This window comes from Platichthys flesus, chromosome 18 (genome assembly GCF_949316205.1).
Source record: "Platichthys flesus chromosome 18, fPlaFle2.1, whole genome shotgun sequence".
Taxonomy (NCBI): domain Eukaryota; kingdom Metazoa; phylum Chordata; class Actinopteri; order Pleuronectiformes; family Pleuronectidae; genus Platichthys; species Platichthys flesus.
This window is the reverse complement of record NC_084962.1, coordinates 10,393,047-10,414,178: the sequence shown is the minus strand read 5'-3', so window position 1 is coordinate 10,414,178 and position 21,132 is coordinate 10,393,047. Positions and strand designations below refer to the sequence as shown.

General features: G+C 42.3%; 1 protein-coding gene and 1 non-coding gene across 2 annotated transcripts in view; one reads left to right on the top strand and one right to left on the bottom strand.

Moving 5' to 3' along the window:
* The window catches only part of nkain2 (sodium/potassium transporting ATPase interacting 2), a 76,259-nt gene that overhangs the window by 19,372 nt on the left and 35,755 nt on the right, over positions 1-21,132 (bottom strand). The window contains exons 3-4 of the mRNA XM_062412125.1: positions 19,982-20,062; positions 863-1,063 (exon numbers count right to left, since the gene is read on the bottom strand). Coding sequence (XP_062268109.1) covers positions 863-1,063; positions 19,982-20,062 — 282 coding nt within the window. The remainder of the gene's footprint in view (positions 1-862; positions 1,064-19,981; positions 20,063-21,132) is intronic.
* On the top strand, positions 6,650-6,722 carry trnat-agu (transfer RNA threonine (anticodon AGU)). The gene has a single exon. It is a non-coding gene; the product is annotated as a tRNA-Thr (tRNA).

Here is a 21,132-nt window from a genome sequence, read left to right as displayed (position 1 = left end):
CAGTGAACCAGTCAGACTGCGGTGTGTGTGCTCATGGGGCATGACAGTGTTTCCACACACCAATTACAGCGACGCCGTGGTACAGCTGTGTGGTGGCTTGGCTCTACGCCACACTAGAAGTACCACTATCGATTGACAGAGAGACGCGGCGAGTGGATGAGGAGAGTGGGTGAGAGAATGCTAAGTGAGGAGGGGAAGATGCAGAGTGAACAATAAAGGAGACAGGCAGACAAAAACTCCCAAACTCCTTTCTCTCTGTTTTCTGTTATGGTATAATGATGCATGCATTCACATTTAAGTGTCAGTTTGTTTATTGCGTCTGCATTCTATGTGTAAACCCGGAATAAACTACAGTGCAGAGACGACTGGAATGAAAGTGACAGGCCTCCCTCACTCGGGCTCTTTATTTCCCATCCGCTGTCTCTCTCTGATCCTGCTAATTATCACAGTTTGACAGTGCAGTGGAGGAGGGAATTCGAGGGCGAGGGTAAATGACAGGCTGAGGAAAACAGAGAGAAAGAAATATTGTTTGCGAAAAATGAAATGAGACGAAGAGAGAAAGAGAGAGACACATTTGTTCCTGAATATTAGATTATGTCATTCAATATGATTCATCAGTCTTAATGACTAGTATGAGTGAAAAAGCAAAAAAGAGTATATGTAAAAAGTGGTACTATTTTTTTTCAACAAATTCACATTTGCAACATACATTGTATTAACAATGGCAGCGACTGTGACCAACAGGCACTCCGATTTGTCAGAAGGACATTTAAAGCCGTGAGCCCATTTTTTCCACAATCGGGTACTTGAGTTTGAAATTACAGTGCATACCAGTAGGTACTCATTCAGCTTAAGTACTTACAGCCAAGAGTATCTGCAGCGAGGAGTGGGCCACCTCTATGAACTGGAAATCCATCAGACAGCCAGCTATTGATATATACCGGTGGTCCTCAGGTGCCCAGGACGGCGGAGGGGTGATGGGAGTCACCCTGCACCCGGGGCCGTTCTCCATCCACCAGGAGCGATGCATGGAGAGGTTAAAAGTCAGCACAAGGTCAGAGTCCTGGCAAGAGAGACAAAGAGAGAGAGAGAGAGAGAGAGAGAGTCAGAGTGAGTTGAATTACGTCCTCTGAGGAACAAGCCCGGGGGTTGAATATCAGGGCGGCTTCTAACCAAGTTTTAATTAAAACCAAAGTGTTTGTCATACCCCGGTCTGAGAGCTAGAGAGAAGGCTAGAGCCAGGACTAAATATAGATCTTAGATTTATGATCCCAGTGATCTGGGATTCCTCAGATTAGATCTGAATCATACACATGCAGGGTAATGATGAGGACAACGAGGGAGGGAGAGAGAGTAGGCTAGACAAAGAAAGGAACAGAGGGAAGGATTGGGAGATGTAGTTTGTACGATGCTTCCCGCCTGAGAAAGAGAGAGAATTGTGTTGTGGTGTCATTGAAGGGTCAGTTACTAAAGTGTTGATGTTGCGGTTTTATGCCACATAATTATAATCAGTTCTTCTTTATTTCTCATTAAGCAGGAAAACCCAAAAACTATGGGAGCTATAAAAAAAGACTGGGAGGTAACATTACCAATGGGGTTTAGAACCAACTCAGTTAATCTACCTCCTTGGAGATTGAGATTTAAAAAAATTCAAGAAATAAATTACCATAGAAGCTTGTGAAGTAAGTGACTGTTCCCAGAAGATGAATCTTTGTTAATCCCTCCACTTTTTCTTTAATGCTGACGTGATGCTGACGTTTCTGGTCTATTACACAATAGTTTACATTTAGTTCCGGCCATAGATTATGTATAAAGATAATTATGGCGGGACCTTGATGCAGCGGCTCCACACCACCATCACTGTAGAATTTGAGTTCTCCTTAAAAACTTTGCTTTTGTATACTTTTACACAAATATGAAGACATTTTATTTGCTCACATTGGCCACCACAGCATGAACAACCCCATCGCAGAGAGAGACAACTTCAAGTTACAACCAGAGGCTGCAAAAACTAGCACAACAGACAACCAGTAAATAAATCAACACTTTCTGTTCCTCAGTGTTTGAGTTCTACTTCGCAGCAGCACAGAGAGACCCCCATGCAGTAGCATAGGCCCCTGCAGTTACAGTGTCTGCTTTGGTTCCTCCTCAATCTTTTGAACTCTCAAAGAGGAGAAATGCACAGTAAATCAGTTACGACAGTCGTCCTGGTTTCAATAATGCACATATTAATGACTCCACTTAGCAAGGAGAGACGCAGATCATCCATCAGACGTCCATGCAAATCAGAATGGCAGTACATAGATGCCTTAATACACAGGTCCACATATTCAATCACACACACATGTTTGTTGCTTTGGAATGTGTCAACAGAAGAAATTATTTTTAAGTGGGCAGAATGAAGAAAGTAACTTATACAGTACAAAAGTATTGGTAAATGTTTGATTTTACTGCCTTTGTCCACCAAAAGTTTAAAAATCTTGTTTTTCGGAGTCGACATCTTCGTTGGTGCTTCCAAGTGTATGAGATATATGTTTTATATACGTCAGTTACACATTACAAATATCATTAATACGCCCACTCGCTCGATGTGATTTTTCCTGCTGTACTCTCACATGGGAACTGGAAGTTAAAGATCCCTAAAATGTGAATTCCACATTTGGGTCGTCACGTAGAGCCCTTCTGGAGAATTTCAGGAAAACGTCAGGACTCCAGTGTGCGTCGGAAAAGCAGCTTTACTGAAACTTAACATTGAAGAAAAAACCTTTTTAATGGGAGTGACTGGTAACAACTACAGCATACTAGGATTAATGGGCAAATGGTCCCTTGAACGGAGGGCAGATCACTTATTTTCATCCGGAACCACGTCGTCAGTTCCTCACTTAATCACGTGACGGACACAAATCTTTAAATAGAGCTTTATATAGAGACGCTGCTCTTCCATCAACACTGAGTCAATATGGTCTGTTTCCACACTGTATAGCCCGCTTCATCTTTGTCTTTACCTCGTCTTCCCACCACATCCACCCTGCACTCTGTCACCTCCCTCCACATTGATGGTTAATCCCCCCCCCCGTTCTCCACTGTTAATTTATATTGTGCTCTCTCTCTCTCTCTTTCTCAGTCTCTTACTCTCTCTCTCTCTCTCTCCCCCTCCTTTATTCTCCCCTCTTTTTCTTCCTTGGCCTCTCTCTATTCCAGCGTAATGAGTAAATGCCTCATTAGCACAGAGCTTTGATTAATGCCATCTCCCCTTGTTGTGCTCCTCGTTTTAATGAGTGAAATCTCCTTAAATTTCTCTCTCGCTCCCTCTCTGCCATCACTCTCCCGCCGTCTGCCTCGTGCTGTTACCCTCCTACTTTCTCTCTCCTTTTATTATATTTCTTCACCTCTTCTCTTTATCGCTCTTGTTTCTCCGCAGTCTTTCACCGCTCTTGCCATGTGATCGGGAGAGAGGGGTAATAATTATTTCGGTGCAGTGTGTATCAGTACTCTCCTAATGAGGCTCCCGAACAAACATAGTTTTGGACATTTTTCTGTTCCCGAATGCTAATCCGAGCTTTGCGTCTCCTCTGAACTTTATGTACCTGCCCTGAAACAACGTCAAGGGGATGGCAAGCTGTCCTTGTGGTTACACTGATCAACTTCAATACAAAAAGCCACCGTATCGAACAACAGATGAGACCTATAAGAGCAGGACAGAAGATTTTCTTTTCCATTCCACTGGCTGTGAAGAGTTCGCTGAGGTTACATGGTGTGTTATCAGAAATAGGCTGGTGCTAATTTGAAGAAAACGCTTATCTCCTTTCTATTCATCCAGCGGCAGCACAATAAGCCTCCACCAGCACAGATAGAGACAATGTGATAAAAAAAACAACAGAAAAAACACTTGGAAATTAACCCTATTTTTCTAAAAAGCACAAGTGTTTAGAGGAAGTTGTTTTCGCATCAACAAATAACCCAAATACAGGGAGTTGTAGGATTTGTGGACCAAACTGAAATTACTCACGAGTGGAATGATAAAACTTTAATTAAATTGCTGCTGTGAAGAGGAGTTGATGCTTTGAATCCAAACCACCAGGATGATGAAGCCATGGCGCCAAAAAAATTTTGAGATATTAATCTGCCTGGTGATGAATGGCCTGTTTGGATTGTAGGCTTAAATAAGAACGGTCAGTGAGACTTGTGTTAATACTTCTCACTCTGTCTGTGTCTGTGTTTTGTAATTTTTGAGTCTCTCCACATCTTTCTTTCATATATTTCCTCTCCTTTTGCCTCTGTTTACCTTACTTGCTTTCTCTTTACCCCCCCCCCCCCCCCTCTCTCTCTCTCTCTCTGACTCTCTCTCACACACACACAGTGTAATTTCGAGTGTGCTAGTTGAGGATCATGCACTCATGCTCTCAGGTCTTTGTCTCTGGCTGTGGGCTAGTGACGCTTCACTGAACCACGTCTGCTTTTCCTCTGCCTCTCCCCTCCTTCTGCTGCTTCCATCCTTCTCTCTCTCTCTCTCTCTCTCTCAATTTCCCACATCTCTATTTTCCTTTGTCTTCCACTCCCAAGAGATACAGGGATGGAAGGAAGGGAAAAGACCACTCCTCTGATGATATCATCAGCTCAGGAGGAGGTGATGCCATTGTGAAGCTACCTGAAGCAAAATTAGAGGCTAATTTAACAGTTAAAAAATACACAGACAATTTGGGGAAAAGTTGCTTAAAACCAAAAATAAATGAAGCTAAAAACCTCTGCTGTATAAGAAAAGGGGCACTGGGAAATAAAAGATTAAGCTACATGGTGTTTCGAATTATATATATGTGTGTGTCTGTGTGTGTCTGTGTTTAAAAAGTCCATCCTAGTCTGAAGTAATAATTTAATAACTTAAGAAACAATGTTTAAGTCAATATATTTCTCGGCCTCCAAGGATGGATGCATGAATGGATGGATGCATGGGTGGATGGATGCATGGATGGATGGATGGATGGATGGATAAATGCATGGGTGGATGGATGCATGGATGCATGGATGCATGGATGGATGGATGGATGGATGAATGCATGGATGAATGCATGGATGAATGCATGGATGGATTGTTGCCAGAAGGGTGAAAGTGCTGGATTTTCCCCATGAGTAGCTTCAGCTAGCATCTGCTCCCTGGACACACAATGCTCACATTTTTTAACACAGAGACAATCTAGCAGCTTTTTACCCACAACCCTAGCTCCGTCAGTCATTTAGTGAACCAAACAGACAGTATATTCAACATACAGACTGAAATGCAGACAGACAACAGTGGTTTTGGTCCGTCCAATTGGCTCCCACAGAGATCATCAAACTAAAAGGCAGAGAGTCAGTGAGGGGACAATATTAGCTTTATTCTCTCTAAAGTCAATTTTTCACTCTATTTAACTAAACCTCTATCTGTGTCTTCACCTCCTTTCCTATTACTTTCTCTCTCTCGGCCCCCTTTCTCTGTGTCGCTCTGTCTGTGTTATTTCACACCAATATCATCAGTCACGGTGCATCTCCCTACATTGTTTTGCTGTGATTTCCCATGGGTGTTAGATGAAGCCTTAACCCATAATGCCTAAAGCACTTCTCCTATCAGATTGGTTGGGGGTATGTTAGGGAATTGCCTGTCTGTGTGTGTGGTTGTGTGTGTGTGTGTGTCTTCATGGTGCATAGAGATGAAGTCCACATCCTAACCCTGACCGTAACCACAATAAACCCATTACCAATTCTCAGCAAATGCCTCCTCACAACATTTTAACCCCTTCGATCTTGCGGTTGGCAACTACAAGGTTTCTCCCCACAACCCAGGTTGGATCCACAAATTGCATAAGGGGTGGGGGGAGGTATTGATTGCAATAAATCAGAACCCTAGTGCATTGGTGTTTATTTGTTACATTGAAAAATTAACAAGACTCACACACGTGTTAATGTTGTGCACATACAATATAACACATATTAACATGAAACAAATCACACATAACTCAAAATTTTAACAGATTGCGTGTGCATGTGCGTATGAACCAGTCGTTAAGGCTTCACTTGCATGTCTGGGAATGTCAGAGAGGGCGTGGAGTATGGATAAAGAACCCGGTATAGCAGGTATGACCTGCCCCATTAAGGAAGGTTGTAGTGTGTGACGTAGTGCACCATGGGTATTGTGGGTAAGGCGGTAGATTGTGTGGAATAACGAGAAGTGAAAGACCACCTAGAGGTGATGAGCATGTTTCTCCTGCTGTATAGCCAAGAAATAAAGTGGCGGTGTTGAAACTATAGAAACGTCTCCTCCTCCTTTTTCACGGAGTGGTGCGGACGGCTGGTTACTGGCCAGACAGCGATCCAAAATAACCAGTGAGCTTCCAACTACGGTTGGGAGCTGAGATACTGGCCAGAGAAGGTGACACTGGCAACATTCAACCAGTGATGTCAGGTGCATGAAAGTTTAGTCATGGGAAAAAGGTCGTTAACGAATATTTTTGGTCATAGTTTTCGTCTAAAAAATTCACACTGCTCCCTATAACGTAAAAAGCTCAAGATGGGGGCACCCGTACCAAGGTGTTTTGTCTTAAGTTACTCTCAACAGAAGAGGTAGTGTAGTTTTGATACATACTTAATCAATTCCAGTTACATGTATATCACATCAGGTGCTGTGGCTTAGTTGGTAAAGCGCCTGTCTAGTAAACAGGAGATCCTGGGTTCAAATCCCAGCAGTGCCTTATTGTTACCCAATTGTATCTTTTATGCAAGTTTCATCTTGTCTTAACTTTCATGTTCTTCTCAACAACTGCTATTTCGCTGACCAATAAAATGTGAAACGTCACGGCTGACAGCTGAGGCTGGCTCACATTTGGTCACGGGTGTGTATCAGCAGGAACTTGCTATACACGTTGGATTCAAACGCACAAGGTGAAGGCTTTCGTATCTGGGATATTTGAGCTTCATATGTGGATATTGTGAGGAAGCTCTTTATATACACTTTATGGTTCACCCTTTCCGCTAGCATCAAATGTGTATGCAGCCAAAGCAGGCAGCTCTGAAAGAAACAGTGTTAAACTACTTGTGCTACATCTCCTTCTTGTGTAGAATGAGATAAAACTGCCGCCACGTGTCCAGACTCCAGCAAAGCAGCGATGCCAATGATGGATAAAACTTTAAAAAGGGAGCCACATTGTAATGAAACCGAATTTTATCCTCCTCAGCTCAGAGGAAGCTCATAAGACCCAAACCCTCAGAAAATACACATTAAACAGGTTTTACTGTATCAGCAGTTCAGCCGTTTCCTCTGGCTTGTACAATAAAAACATTACTGTGATCACAGCCAGGCTAAATCATCACAATCAAGCCTTGACATGAATACCAGCTTTCATCCAGAAACCTGGAGGAAGTATATAACTGTAGCAGTCAAGTCAATCAAATCTATTATGTACTGCGGAAACACAGACAATCTCTGTTAAATCACCTCGTTCCATTTTGGACAAGTAAAAAGTATTAAAACGGTGCTCGTTGCACATGAATCTATAAATGATAACAACGAAAAATCCATAACGACTTATCAGTAATAACAGCTCAGGGCTAATGTGATCAGATTGGCTGATGGGAATGTCCCACTGGAGACGTGTTGAAGGGGAAAAAAAAGACAATTTCATGCCATGATTTCAACAAATGCATCCATTGATCAAACACAGTCAGAGTTGATGCACTCATGTCTCAGTCGTTGGCGGATGAATACTGGGGCTAGTCAAATTAAGTGACTATTAGAATTCAGACTGGCCCCAGCAATCTGTTTTTGTTTTTGCTTTTTCTTCGGGGATGAATTGGGTGGTTTGCAGTTTGATTTACTGTCATATTTCTCCTACAATTTATCCCGCAGTAAAAGCGCGCCCTGCGTCGACATCAGCGACTATTGATGTTGATGTGAAGTTGATATGAAAGGGATATTTTTTTTTTCTCTCCCGTCAGATAAGCAATCCTATCTTCCCGCAAGGCTTTGTCATTCTAACTTTCTCTGTTTCTTCCACCTCTTTCTTTTCCCCCTGTCCCCTTTCCCCCTCTCTTCTCTCTTTCCTATGTTGAAAGCAAGACAGATTCCGCGGTGGGTCCATCCCACGGCACATCATCCTCTGAAGCTGCTATCATACCTTTACCTGTCGAAACCTCTCTCTCTCGTCTCCCTGTCCGCCCCTGACGCCTCGTTCTCCACCTCCAATCGTTCAATATTCTAAAGTTTCTCCCTCTTTCCTCTTTCCACTTTTCTGCTCTGTCGCGGTTCCATTGTGGATGTGCGGAGTGAGATGAGATGCGTGGACAGACGTGGGAATTGTTTTGAGACTGTCTAGATTTGGTGCGTGTGTATATTTCAGCATGTGTAGGTTCTCTTGTCACAAATATCATGATTGACAGGTGCTCTCACCTCCGACAGAGCAAACAGACACCAACGCATGCACACTCACACTTACAGACACACATTTTCACACATACAGTATGCCAAACGGCTTTCGGGATCTCCCGTGCCGCACAACCCGCAATAAATGACTGACGTTAGTGTGTATTTGTGTCTGTATCTGTGCATCATCCGACGCCCAGGAGGTGGGTTGCATCTTTTATATGACACAGTGGACTCCCGACCGAGAGCTGTCTAAGACTGTGAGAGAGTTGATGTGAATATCCAAGTGTGTTTGTGTGTTTGCGTGTGTGTGTGTGTGTGTCTGCATGTTTTGCACCATAGTGACAGTTCTCTCTCCACAGGCTCCTCTCCAGATCTGTCAGGAATGGCACATCAGAAATCTTTTAAAAGATTCATTCTGTGGCATCGCTGCTGTATTAGATAGCAGCGGCAGCGACAGACAGGGAGGTTGGGAGTGTGACAGACTGGTGGTATATAAGACTCTGGCCTTAACTCAAATTACTGTCAAGTAAAGGATGTACACCTTATCTTGCCTCCGTGGCTCTACAGGAGTTGGATGGAAGGCAAAGATACAAATTTAAAAGAAAATGTCTACTCAACAGAAACGAATGGGAAGACAAACACATCACAACAAGTCTGATGTTGACAGGACTTAGCTAAAACTTGTTTGTGAGAAAATCTATGTTTCAGTATCAGTATTTTTCAGTTCTTTTAATGAGTTGACTCAGAGATAAAGACGGACCATGAACCTCCATTTTCACCAGCTATGCAGAAATTAACCCAAAATATTCCGGATCCATAACACTGTCATGAGTCTGTGCAGTATGGATCCGGGATGGAGCCTCGGTATTGAAGTCCATCAGGCGGGGCATTTCACCCTTTGTTATAGTATCAAATATCTTATTTAATCCAAACTTACCCCAAAAATTAACGCATTTATTTGACATGTACTTTGACCTTTTTATTTTGTCCCTTTTGTGAAAGAGCTCCTGATAACACTGATGAAGGTCTGGTACCAAAACGTTGCATAAAACCTTTCTGATTTCGAGTAAGACAGTGTGCAGCTCTTTCACAAGTTTTGATCTGCATGATCTACTTGGCCTCACTTTTGGGGAGGTCTCATGTCTTCCATTTTTAACTACAGTCGATGGTGGAACTCTTGAAACTCCTAAAATAGGTAAAAGCTTCAAACACAAAGAAATTATTTTATTCTGTCATCACAAAAGCTGTTTTTGTCGCTGGTCACAGCACATTAGCAATTCCAATGGATTAATGAGTTATGCTTGAAACAAACTAGTTCTTATACGTGTGGTCTGAAAATAACTGCTCTGAGGGGTGGGATTCAAAGGCACAGTGAAAAGCTTTAACTTTCAAATGAGGATTCGCAGTGCACAGCTTTGGTCTCTTCTCAACAACACATATGAGAATGGAACAATAAAAGTTCGGGTCCAGTGTAATGTCACACCTCCACACACCGGGTCAATCTCTGCCTGGAGTGGGCCTTCGTGTTGGACTGTCACTTTCCAAAAGATTTTCTGACTCCAGAGCCAACGCTGAGAGGCTGGAGGGGCTTTTATAAGATTTCTGACAGTGAATTTCATTCCTTTCTTATACTGTGTACATGTCTAGCAGATGGAATGAGATTCTTAAAATATATGTATGATAATACATACAATAAATACAGTGATTATACTGCATGGATATTCTTAAGATGGGAGGGTTTATTGTGTTGAAATGGGTCATTGGTTTCTCTGTGCTGAACTGGCCGAGAAAACAAAACTAAGTCTTAAACTAAGATTAGGGCTGCCATTAACGATTACTTTCATTACTGATTAATCTGTTGATTACTTTCTTGAGTAATCGATTAGTTGTTTGGTCCATAAAATGTCTGAACATTTAAAAAAATGACAATCTTTGTTTTCTGATTCCCAAGATGGCCTCTTCAAATGTGTCGTCCAAAAAACAAAGATATTATAGGTTATTATAGGGATATAAAAATTCCTGTCATTATAGGAGCAAAGAAACAATAAAATATTAAATATAGTTGATTATGAATTACTGATTGATATATTCGGTTATTGTTGCCACTGTAGTTAAGATCTCTATAATGTTGGTCTATAAATCTTGTATTTTGTCTTTTTATACACAAATAACCCTCAAACAATCGCGCAATGCAATGACATATATGAATGTGAACATTAAATTCGTCTCATACTTCAGTTTTCGGTAACGATATAAAGTGTTGGAGATGCATAATGTGTCTATCGAGTGTCTGTTATAGACGGAGCAGTGAATTAGTGAATGAGGGAGTATTGTTGGAGACAGATGCTCAGAATTATGGACAGTCTGGACATCTGCATGTCTGTGGCAAATGACAGACGCAATCTGCTGAAGAGAACAATGAGCTATGGTGAGAGCGGATCTCGAGATGAGGTCCTCGTCGACTGCTGCTTCTCATCTCAACAACAACCTGTCAAGCTCAAAATAATTGACGAATGAAAAAAAAGTGAGAACATCAAACTTTCAGTTCGAGCCCCTCTACATGCGTGGGACACTGTCAGTGAGTCATCGCTGACATGCCACACGCTCCCCGCTGCGTCTCCTTACCTCAGTGTCACAATGTCTCATCGAACCATTATCTCAACCGTCAACAAACGTCCATCTGCTCCACGCTGACGTGTGGACTTCAAACAGCGCTGACAAACTCTGACACATTCCCCCCCCTTCCTCGCTGCCTCCGCCAACTTTCCTCTCGCCGCCCGGGATTTACTTTCTTTATCAAGAAGAAATGTTAAAGTGGAAGTGTTTGGCAAACCTTTACAAACCTAATCTTTCTGGATTTCCGGCTGCTGTGGCGCCCGGTGTGCTCAGCACACTTAAATTGATGCATTGCACCACAAACACGTCTGCCACTGCGCATTAAATGGGATGGATTTGTTGTCTTTGCCTGCAAAATGTCCTCGTCTTTTAATACAATACAAATGTTATCGCATTGATTTTTAGTCCGAGCCTCCACTTACTAGCCTGACAGTGTGATCATTGTTCTAATGAACGTATACTGCTGGCAGTTGGGATGCACAGTGTGGATATCATGTCTATTCATGGATAATACAGGACTGGAAAATCCTATCAAAGCTGCAGAACAAATCCAAATCACAGATAAAAAGTAATAAATCAATAGAGGGTGATTTTCCGCCTCTTTCACAGAATGGCATATGCAAATGTCTTCCCTGTGACCCCAGAGTAAATTGCCTGAGAGTGTAAAGTAATGCATTGAACTGGCCCATAGCCCTCAACTATGAATTCCTATTGACTATAAATATAGCAGCGCCTTCTCAACAGGGACACATTTCCTCAAGTCCTCACATTGAAAGTATTGAGGAAGTGAGTGAATGGAAAAGGAGGCGAGAAGGTGAAGAAGAGCGCGGGACGGATTCGTGCTGCACTTTGCAGAGCGACACAAAAAAAGTCTTGATTACAGGCTGAGCAGAGTGAAAGAAGGGATGAATTACATGGAGATGAAGAGGGTGAGACACAGGGGGGAGGGCGAGGGACCAGAGAAAGAGGAAGCAACGGAGAGGGAGACATGAGAAATTTCTATCTTGAGGCGGAGAGCACGCCATCATCTCCCTTCTGAACGACAGCGAGTTATTCTGATCCAGGGAGGGCGATACATAGGAAGAGGAGAGACAGGGAAAACATGCCACCGTGGTCATGGTTAAAAAGGAGCACCTGCCATTTGTCAAATGAAAGTGAAATTATCCTCCACGGGCAGGTTGATGAAATAGGCTGACGGTACAGCTCGAAACGTGACAAGGTGAAAGTGTCATTTCTGGGACCGGGGGTTAGCAGCGAGCGCTAATCGGTAAGAGGGCTCACAATTATGTGGCAGCACATTACCAGTCTCTCATCACGGTTAGGGCAAAACCTTAGAAAATCAATCAAGCCGATCGATGACTTGCCCAAGCAGGCGTTTAGTTCAGTGGGAGGTGACGACACGTCTCTCTCCTCGGCCTCTCAGGGTTAGCTGAGCTCTTATCCCGGATTTATTCCCCGTCAGTCACAAGTCTACAACCACCTGAGCTAATCGACACACTTTACGGCTGACTGAAGTAACGTAGCAATGGGATCAACGTGCTTGCTATGTTGTTGAGTGAAGCTGTGGAGACAATGGTCATATCTATCCACTATTCATTCACAATTTACCCCCATAGAGAGAGAGGCAGATTAGGTTCTCTTAAGAATGGACAGATGAGGAGAGAGACGAGAGGAGAGAAGGCGAGCAGAAGAGATGAGAGAAAGATGAGAGAAAAATAAAATCTCAAAATATAGAAGATATGGGTTGGGCCCGAATCGCTGATTTTTCCATTTTTTGTTCAAGCGGTTTTCATTTTGACAAATCTTGAGAGAAGCTGTGGATGAATATAAGTCTTTATATAAGTTTAATTTCTCCTTCAAAGAAGTTGGCTAACATTACTGACAGCCTCGTTACTCTGATAACATTTAAATGGCAAACAATATTACGACTTTTGACCTTATTCTAGATAAGATATTATTTTGAACATGGTATTTACATGAGTTCCTAATTGAATATTTCATTCATATTCCTGTTCACGTTGATTATGACTCAGGTCAACATTAAGACCTACTACTTGTTTACACTTGGAATCAGGGCATGTGTGGTCAGGCAGATGGTAATTGCCATATGTCGATTGTGTGAAATGCTGTAAAAAAAAAAAAGTCTACATAATGTGCTTAAGGTCAGACTACTCCACATGTCTTCATTAGATTATTGCTTATTCTGGGTATGACTTTATTCGGGTTAAGTTAATCAGAAAATGCTGTTAACAAGATATCAGTAGCCAATGTTTTTGTTATTATTGTAATTGTAGAATGTTAGTGTCGTTGTAAATGTGTCTAGTCCTACAGTCTATGGTCTAGTCCTGGAATAAAATGCTTCTTATTATTAAATAAATCCTATCAACCCTAATTTTCAAAGTAATATTTATTTATTCATCTGGTTTTGAACTTGGTATAATTTAGATTCTTGTTTTCGGAGGTGACTTTTGTTAACTTTAATCTTGTTTTTGGTGCAAACAAGAATTTAATTCTTTCATCATAAAATTAATACTGCAATAACATGGTGCTAAACTGAACACAGGCACAAAACTAACAACAGCAAATTAACCTTTCTAATTTGTGTACATCTGGTTTTGTTCATATTTTGCAGGGAATTTTTGTTGTTGATTTTGAGTTGAGTGACAGGCATGCTTGTTTTACATGTGAAAAAAAAAAGGCCCTTGAAAGGCAGGTGACGGATTTGTATCTTAACATCAGCTGGAGAGAGAGAGAGAGAGAGAGAGAGAGAGAAAGGGGAGGGGGCATTTGTGGCTCCCGTCTCCCTCAGTAACTGGGTCAAGGTTGATTTGCCCTTGAGCGAGGAGCCCACTAACTGTTCCGGTCATAAAACAAGCTGTGCAGCATCTGGTTCGAGCCTGCTCCTCTCTGATTGGCCAGCAGTTAATTGACAATGGTGTCGTTAATTAACTGGCCGAAAAACCAGATGTGTTGAATTCGGTCGGGGGAAAATGAGACCTTCAAAGCAAATGAGGAGAAATATTACACTCAAACTGTTTTGTAATGAGATTTGATTTCCGATTGTGGTGCTATTATCAATGCCATTCGGTTTAATTAACCTGTGACCAATCGTAAAGCTGATTTTCCAGATGTTACCGGCTTGTTCTCCGACTTCCTCCCAAAAATGGCAGACAGTTGTACTTTTAGTGTGAAAGAGATAAAAACCGAAACAGCACTTTCCAGCTGTGGCGGCTGCTGTAACTGCTAATGCTCGTCCTCAGGGGCAGTGAAAGATGACGATGTATCATTCGAATGAGAGTTCAGCGAAGGTGGAGAGCGGTAAACAGAAGGTGGATGGGTTTAATATATGAGATATGACTGTTGACTCGCTGTAAAACTTTTGGCGATAGCTTGTAGGGCAACAAAACTTTAACAAGGCTCACTGTCAACGTGTGGGTGTGTGTGTGTGTGTGTGTGTGTGTGTGTGTGTGTGTGTGTGTGTGTGTGCGTGCAAAGAGCCAGAGGAAACAGAGAATCGAGCTGAAGATTATGCACCACATTACGCTTCAGTCCAAACTAGCGCTGATGAAGATCGAAAAGCTGCTGATACCAATGAGATGAGGATAAGTGATGATGATATGTGGTGCTGCTACTGTTGTGAAATGGATAGAAGGTATGTTACATAACTGTCCAATAGAAAGAGTAATTACCAGCAAACTGTGGTGGGAAAACACTACGCCACAGACTGTAATCATCCACAATCAGCTCCCCCATCAACTGAATTATTCTGTTTATAATAGCACTGATTGGCCCTGATTAATTTTCCAAGTTGGTATAATTGACAAAGTTGACTTCAGAACAGCAACACGACTGTTGAGACTTTAACAACCTTTGTGCTGATGTGTAATGCCAATGCAAAGAACTGACATGCTTATACATCAGTGCAAATCATATGGTGACACACTAAAGCTGCTTACAGGCACGCTCTGAACTCCGGATAATCTCCTGACATTCTCCGTAGGGGCTGCAGGTTAGAACCCAAATGCCAGATAATGTCCAGATCCTCCACAGGATTCAGTGCGAGCAAGTGGTTATGTTGATGATGTTTTTGAATACGAAGATGAAGAATAAGCCTTACATGTTAAGATTAAGATTAGTTGCATTTATTTGTCCCAAACACATGCACAGACATGCACAGGCACACTCATGCAGGGAGGGAAATGTAACCTCTGCTTTTAACCCATCTGGTGCAGGACACACAGAGCAGTGAGCAGCCATGTACGGCGCACGGGGAGCAGATGTTGGGGGAGTAAGGTGCCTTGCTCAGGGACACTAGGCAGGGTAGGGAGAATCCTCTTGGATTTTTGGACAGATCAATCCAGGTTTGTCTTTTTGTTGTTCCTCCAAGGAGTCGAACCAGAGACCTTTTCTGCCACTAGTGCACCGCCTCTGAAGACACCTTTGAAGCTGTCAGAATTGTTTTGATGGTAGCAGTATTGATGTGCAGGAACAAAGACACATGATATCCGCAGTGGAATTAATACTGTCTCCTGCTACACCCCTCCCCTAAAGGCTCAGATTTCTTAGTTGTTGTGAACACGTCTGAGCAGAGAATCTCCTGCTGGATTGTTCATATGTGAGTGCAAAACTGAAACTGCTGCAGTTGATTCATGTGAATCACACTGCTTTCTGGTGGCAAAAAAGTAAATCTGTATTACACCGGAGAAACGCAGCGATCAAACTGCTCAAATGACCAGATTTCCACTAGATGTTGCACATGCTCAAAGGAATCCATCTTTCCGAGCTGCGCACCTCTTCCTTACTCCTCTCTTATGTAACCATGTCAGCGAGTGGTCTTTGGAAGTCGCCCCTGACAGGGTCTTGCTCCCATGATTATAGTCGCTGAAGTCCCTCTAAAATTGCTCTGGAATTATGTGACCCTCGCTGTCAGAGGAGACAGGAAGAAAAGCCGTTTCAGAGATTTCAGCACTCGCGGTCAAAGTAGGGGCATCACGCCACAGTCTTATATAGAGAGAGGTCTGTGGAGGACAGAAACACACACCCTGCACCTGCAATTGTTTTGCGAGTGAGAGTAGGTGAAGACACATCCCTTGCAAAAATTACATTGCAAAAGGGCGTAATGTGTCGCATCACTCTGCTAAAGCCTCAGATGCAATCAAGCTGCTCCAAAGACACACACTCATAGATATCAGCCATCTATTGATGCCAAGAGATCCTTAAATCATCATTTCTTTGAGTCCTTGCAAAAACGGAGTGGGTTCCTCCTTGACCCATCCTTGATTCTTCCGACAACTAGGGATGTCGACGGGTAATGAAACCCATGACAACCCCGGTGTTACCGATTACATTGGACATTTTACAAGAGTAGATTGTATTAGATTTCACTGCGAGCAGCTTCACTATTCTGTTATATTGGAATTCCCATTAACATTCTACCCTGTGCAAGTCGAGTTAATAATATATCTAAGAAGTTTTGCTCTGTTGCTTCGTTGAGGAGTGTGTGGCGCTTTGCACAGCTGTCTCTTGATCACTCACTTGCTCGCTCTTTCTCTTACACTCTCCTGTGAGCCGGTGGACCTTTAGAACATATTTACCTCCTTTCATCACTAAAATCCTTCCCCATAATTATCCTTGTCATGTCGGGAAATACACAACGTGCAACTTTTAATCTAAAAATTATTTTGTGATTTTGCATCTTAGCAAGTGGATCAATACATAGGATCGCGTATATTGAGGGTGCGTACTGGCGCACTGACTGCATCCAAACTTTAAATAAGATAAAAAATGTAACTGTACAGTCATAGTCACATAAATGCCACAACCTTTAACTTTGCCAGCCCGCCCACCTAACGTTAGCTCGCTGATCGCTGGAGTGAAAAAAAAATTATTTCATTACTGACAATGTTGCTGTGTGAAAAGAGGATGCTGACAGCTCGTGGACAGACAACAGATCAGCACAGCAACCGCCAGTTATTTGAGTCCATCGGGGGGAAAGTTAGAAATATCAACAAATCTGTTAAATTGTAATTTCTGCCCGTACATGCAGCCCAGAGCGGTCAGCAGTGCCTCACTCTCTCACTCACTAACAGGCAGGTGTGTGAGTCAGCTACCATGGTTACTGGGATGCTCGTGATTCCCAATAACAGATTACAGAATAAAGAGATGAATGATTGTGACTGTTTTTCATTAATCTAGTTATTGATAAGATAAGATAACACTACAGAACATACCAGAACATAGCATTGCATAGCATAATATAACATAACATAATATAACATAACATAACATAACATAACATAACATAACATAACATAACATAACATAACATAACATAACATAACATAAAATAACATAACATGATGTAACATGACAGTTGGATTAGCTTATCTACGACACTAGAAACACAATCATAAGTTTGAAGTTTCATCTAGCATTTAGTGTCAGAAGATGAGTTACCTACCTATAATCTATTCAGCGAATGTTGTGCCAGCTCAGATAAAATCAATACCCATTCAGCTAGGCCCTTATCTATTTCTATTTCTAGGCTGGTTTTCCAGTTTAATAAAAACAAGTTTGTTTGTCAAAACTGTCCTGTGGGATCCAATGTCTTCAAATAATGTGGATTTTTTTTTTTTTTTAGCAGACACAAGAAGATGCAACAAGGCTGAGGGCAGAGGTCCATTGGAAATTTTACAAAACCTATTGTCCTTGTTATATTCAATCAAGCGAGAGAGACGGGAGGAGCCGCAGAGAGTGAGGTGAGGGCAGAGACCAGCGGGAAATGAACAAATGCAACTGGGTGATATTTGAAAAAAGCTGCCGTATTGCCCTGAAAAAAATCAGGACCACCACACAGTGACCAAAAGCCATTGTTTTCAAATGCTCTGAGTCAACCTCCATTATAAGATCTTGAATGTTCACACTCCAGAGATCTCCGTGCACATCAGCCCCTGTTGCTTTCAATACATCGAAGACGACAGCAGAGCAGAGCGGGGAGTCAAATGAGATGCTGCTGTTAAGTGCAGGGTAACTGCATTGAGGCTTGAGGCGGAAGCTTCAGGCTCATTCCTACACCTAGTCTAAAGTATGATCTCTCTACCTCTCTCTCTCTCCCCCTCTCTCTCTCCTACTGCATGATTTCATTACACACAGTGCTGTTGTGGATGATGTAGAAACGTTGCCTCGAAATGCCCCAGTAGCTTTGTGCTGTGTTATTACAGCTCAACAGTTCATTATTGAAGTCATCTCTGTGCTCATCAACACTGTTGCATTCACTACATTCACTACAGCAGAGGAGGGAGAGTTCAGGGCCAAGTGTTTCATTTTAAAGCACATCGACTGTGGCGGGAGAGGGAGCTACTGACTCAGCCCCAAATAATTGGAGCATTTGGACGTATCTGCAGAATCAACAAGGGTCGTGAGTGATCTGCAGGCAGGCAGAAAGGAGCAAGAGCAGCGACACTATGTGCAAATGTTGCATGTTAGGAATGTCATCAACACACCTACTTGTGTGCTGCGGACGTTACGGACATTTTACTGTGTCCCAAAAGTTTGCGTTGTCACATACAGCCCCTCAGGGACACTGCATGCAAGTGTCTGTACTTCAGTGGATGTCTGAAAGCAACTAAGTGCAGTGTATGGATGCTTGGTTTGAATTGTTTTTCATAGCTCCCTTAATCTTTCCAATCTAGAAGAGTGACTGATTCGTATCTCAATCCAAGAGACTTGGGAGTGTAAACATGTAGAATATTCATATTTTCCCCCTATTTCAAAACATATCCAGGTGCCATGGATGAGCTGGTTTAAATTATGAAATTAGAAATCTACACAGACACTGTACGATTTGTCATCTGGCTAAGGAAGAAAGCAATAATGTGGATGAATGTATATAAAAGCAGATTTAAAGGGATAGTTCTCTGAAAAATGAAAATGCATTATCTACTCACCACTATGCCAATGGAGGGGTGGCTGAAGTGTTTGAGTCCACAAAACACTTCTATAATATTAAGGGTTAAACAGTGTTTTAGCCCAGGCGGCCTCTCCTTCAGACATAATAAAACCACAGAAAAAACCATAACATGCCTCCTGACTGCTCCTGTGGTGTCATCTAAGTGTTCACATGCGCAGATAATCATATATTCGACTCAAACAAGGTAATTTAAACCATCTTTTAAGCATAAATGTCCTCTATGGGAAGCGGTGATGCTAACGGGCGTAGCCACAAGATGGTGTGCCCGAGGTCCCTCTGGTGTACCCCTGAGATTCCAGAAGTGTTTTGTGGACTCAAACCCTTCGCCCTCCATCGGCATACTGGTGAGGAGATAATGAGTGAATTTTTCGGTGAACTATCCCTTTTTATAATTTGGCTATTTGAACTGTCTTTTCCTTCTCCTTTTAGAAGGAGACAAATAAACTTTTATGGACGACGTGACTCTTAAAACAGATATAATCTAACAGGCTGGAGCAGCTGGGCCCTGAAGATTTTAATACATATTATTCAAACAGCAGTGAACGCATGAGTGCACATTTGGGTTAAAATTTTTTCGCTGCAGATTAATACACATCAGACTTGCTAATGAGTATTAATGACAGCAGGACAGCGAATGTGGGATCGACTCAAAATACATTGCAGCTCCCACACTCATAGTAATGAGGGGACAAGTCACTCGGTGTAACCGTTTGGCTCACTGGAGAGTATTTCATAGTTTTGGGACTATAATTGGGGGCATAGTTGGGGCATAGTTACCTTTATTAGGCTTTAGCTCAGTTTTTGGACTTATAAAGGGATTTGTGGACCAGAGAGACAATACCGATTGTTGCCAGCCTGGATTTAGACACTTGGAATGCAGGTGGGAATGACAGCCTTGGAGATCGAAAACACCTAAACTCCTTCCAGAGGTTGTATTTACTCTTGACATGTACAGCAGAAAAAGTTGACAAGGATGCAGAAATTGCAAGAAAATGTTTTCTTACTCTGGACAGATCCCCAACCTCCAGGTAAAAACAGATGATGAAAACATTCCAGGTCATCCACGCTACGAGCCAGGCTGCGTACTGCCGAGAGACACACAGGGAGAGAGAGAGAGAGAGGAGGAAGTGAGAGGCAGACAAGGTTTGACAGGCCTTTGCTGGAGAATTATAAGAGCATGTTCATGTCTTGCATTCGGAGCGAGAGAGACGGAGAGGGCAGACAAGGGGAGGCTTCACTTTTGATGTTGTTAATATGTAGGGAAACAGAAACAACGGCGGGGAGAGCAACCAATCACCTGAATCAAACCAGACAGGGAGAGAAAATGGATAGCAGGATAACAAGAGTGTGTACGGGCATCAAAAAGGCAGGAAAGAATGAATGAATGGTGTAAGGAAGGAGGCAAGGCCGAGTTTATAAACTATACAACTTTCATTATCTGAAGCTTATAAATTATAATTCAATGTGCGCACGTGTGTGCATGTGAGGGTCCTCAGCAGGGGGTCTTTGGACTGCATGTAGCCCTGCATCCACTACGGGAACCTAAGATTATCTCAAACGTAAATAATTTTATCGACAAGCCCCAGAAACAGAAAAGTGCAACCCATAACTCCCCTTGGTAAAATATTCCTACTCCCACTCTGTATGCTCCTTTATATTCAAATTGACTTTGTCTTCTTTCAAGACTTGGACCCACCAGTCGGAAACAAATCAATAATTAATGAAGACAGGCTCGTATTCCTTGTTATGTATGAACAGCTTTGCTCTAGGTATGAATGAAGTGCTTCCAGCATTGAGGAGAGGATCAGTTGTTTAGCTGTTGCACTGTATAAACGTGTTCTATACACACAGTGCAGTTCAAGATATGAGAATGATACAGGTTTCATGAAAACCATGAAAAGGACAGATGCACCCTCTGAATATAATAAGTACTTTCCAAACAGTCGATTTTCAGAACCTCCAGTGTGTCAGCGTAAAATGGAGCATTTAAGGTCGATGACGCTATTAGTTGATTTGTGTATTTACCAGATAAATTTCACTCTCTGATATTTGATGGATTGTTAATGTTGACTTTATTTCCACCTACTGGCACGGCACGCTTGTGTATCCCCAGTAGTGTAGACTAGGCCTGAATACAGTGAGAAAAGGGCTGTTG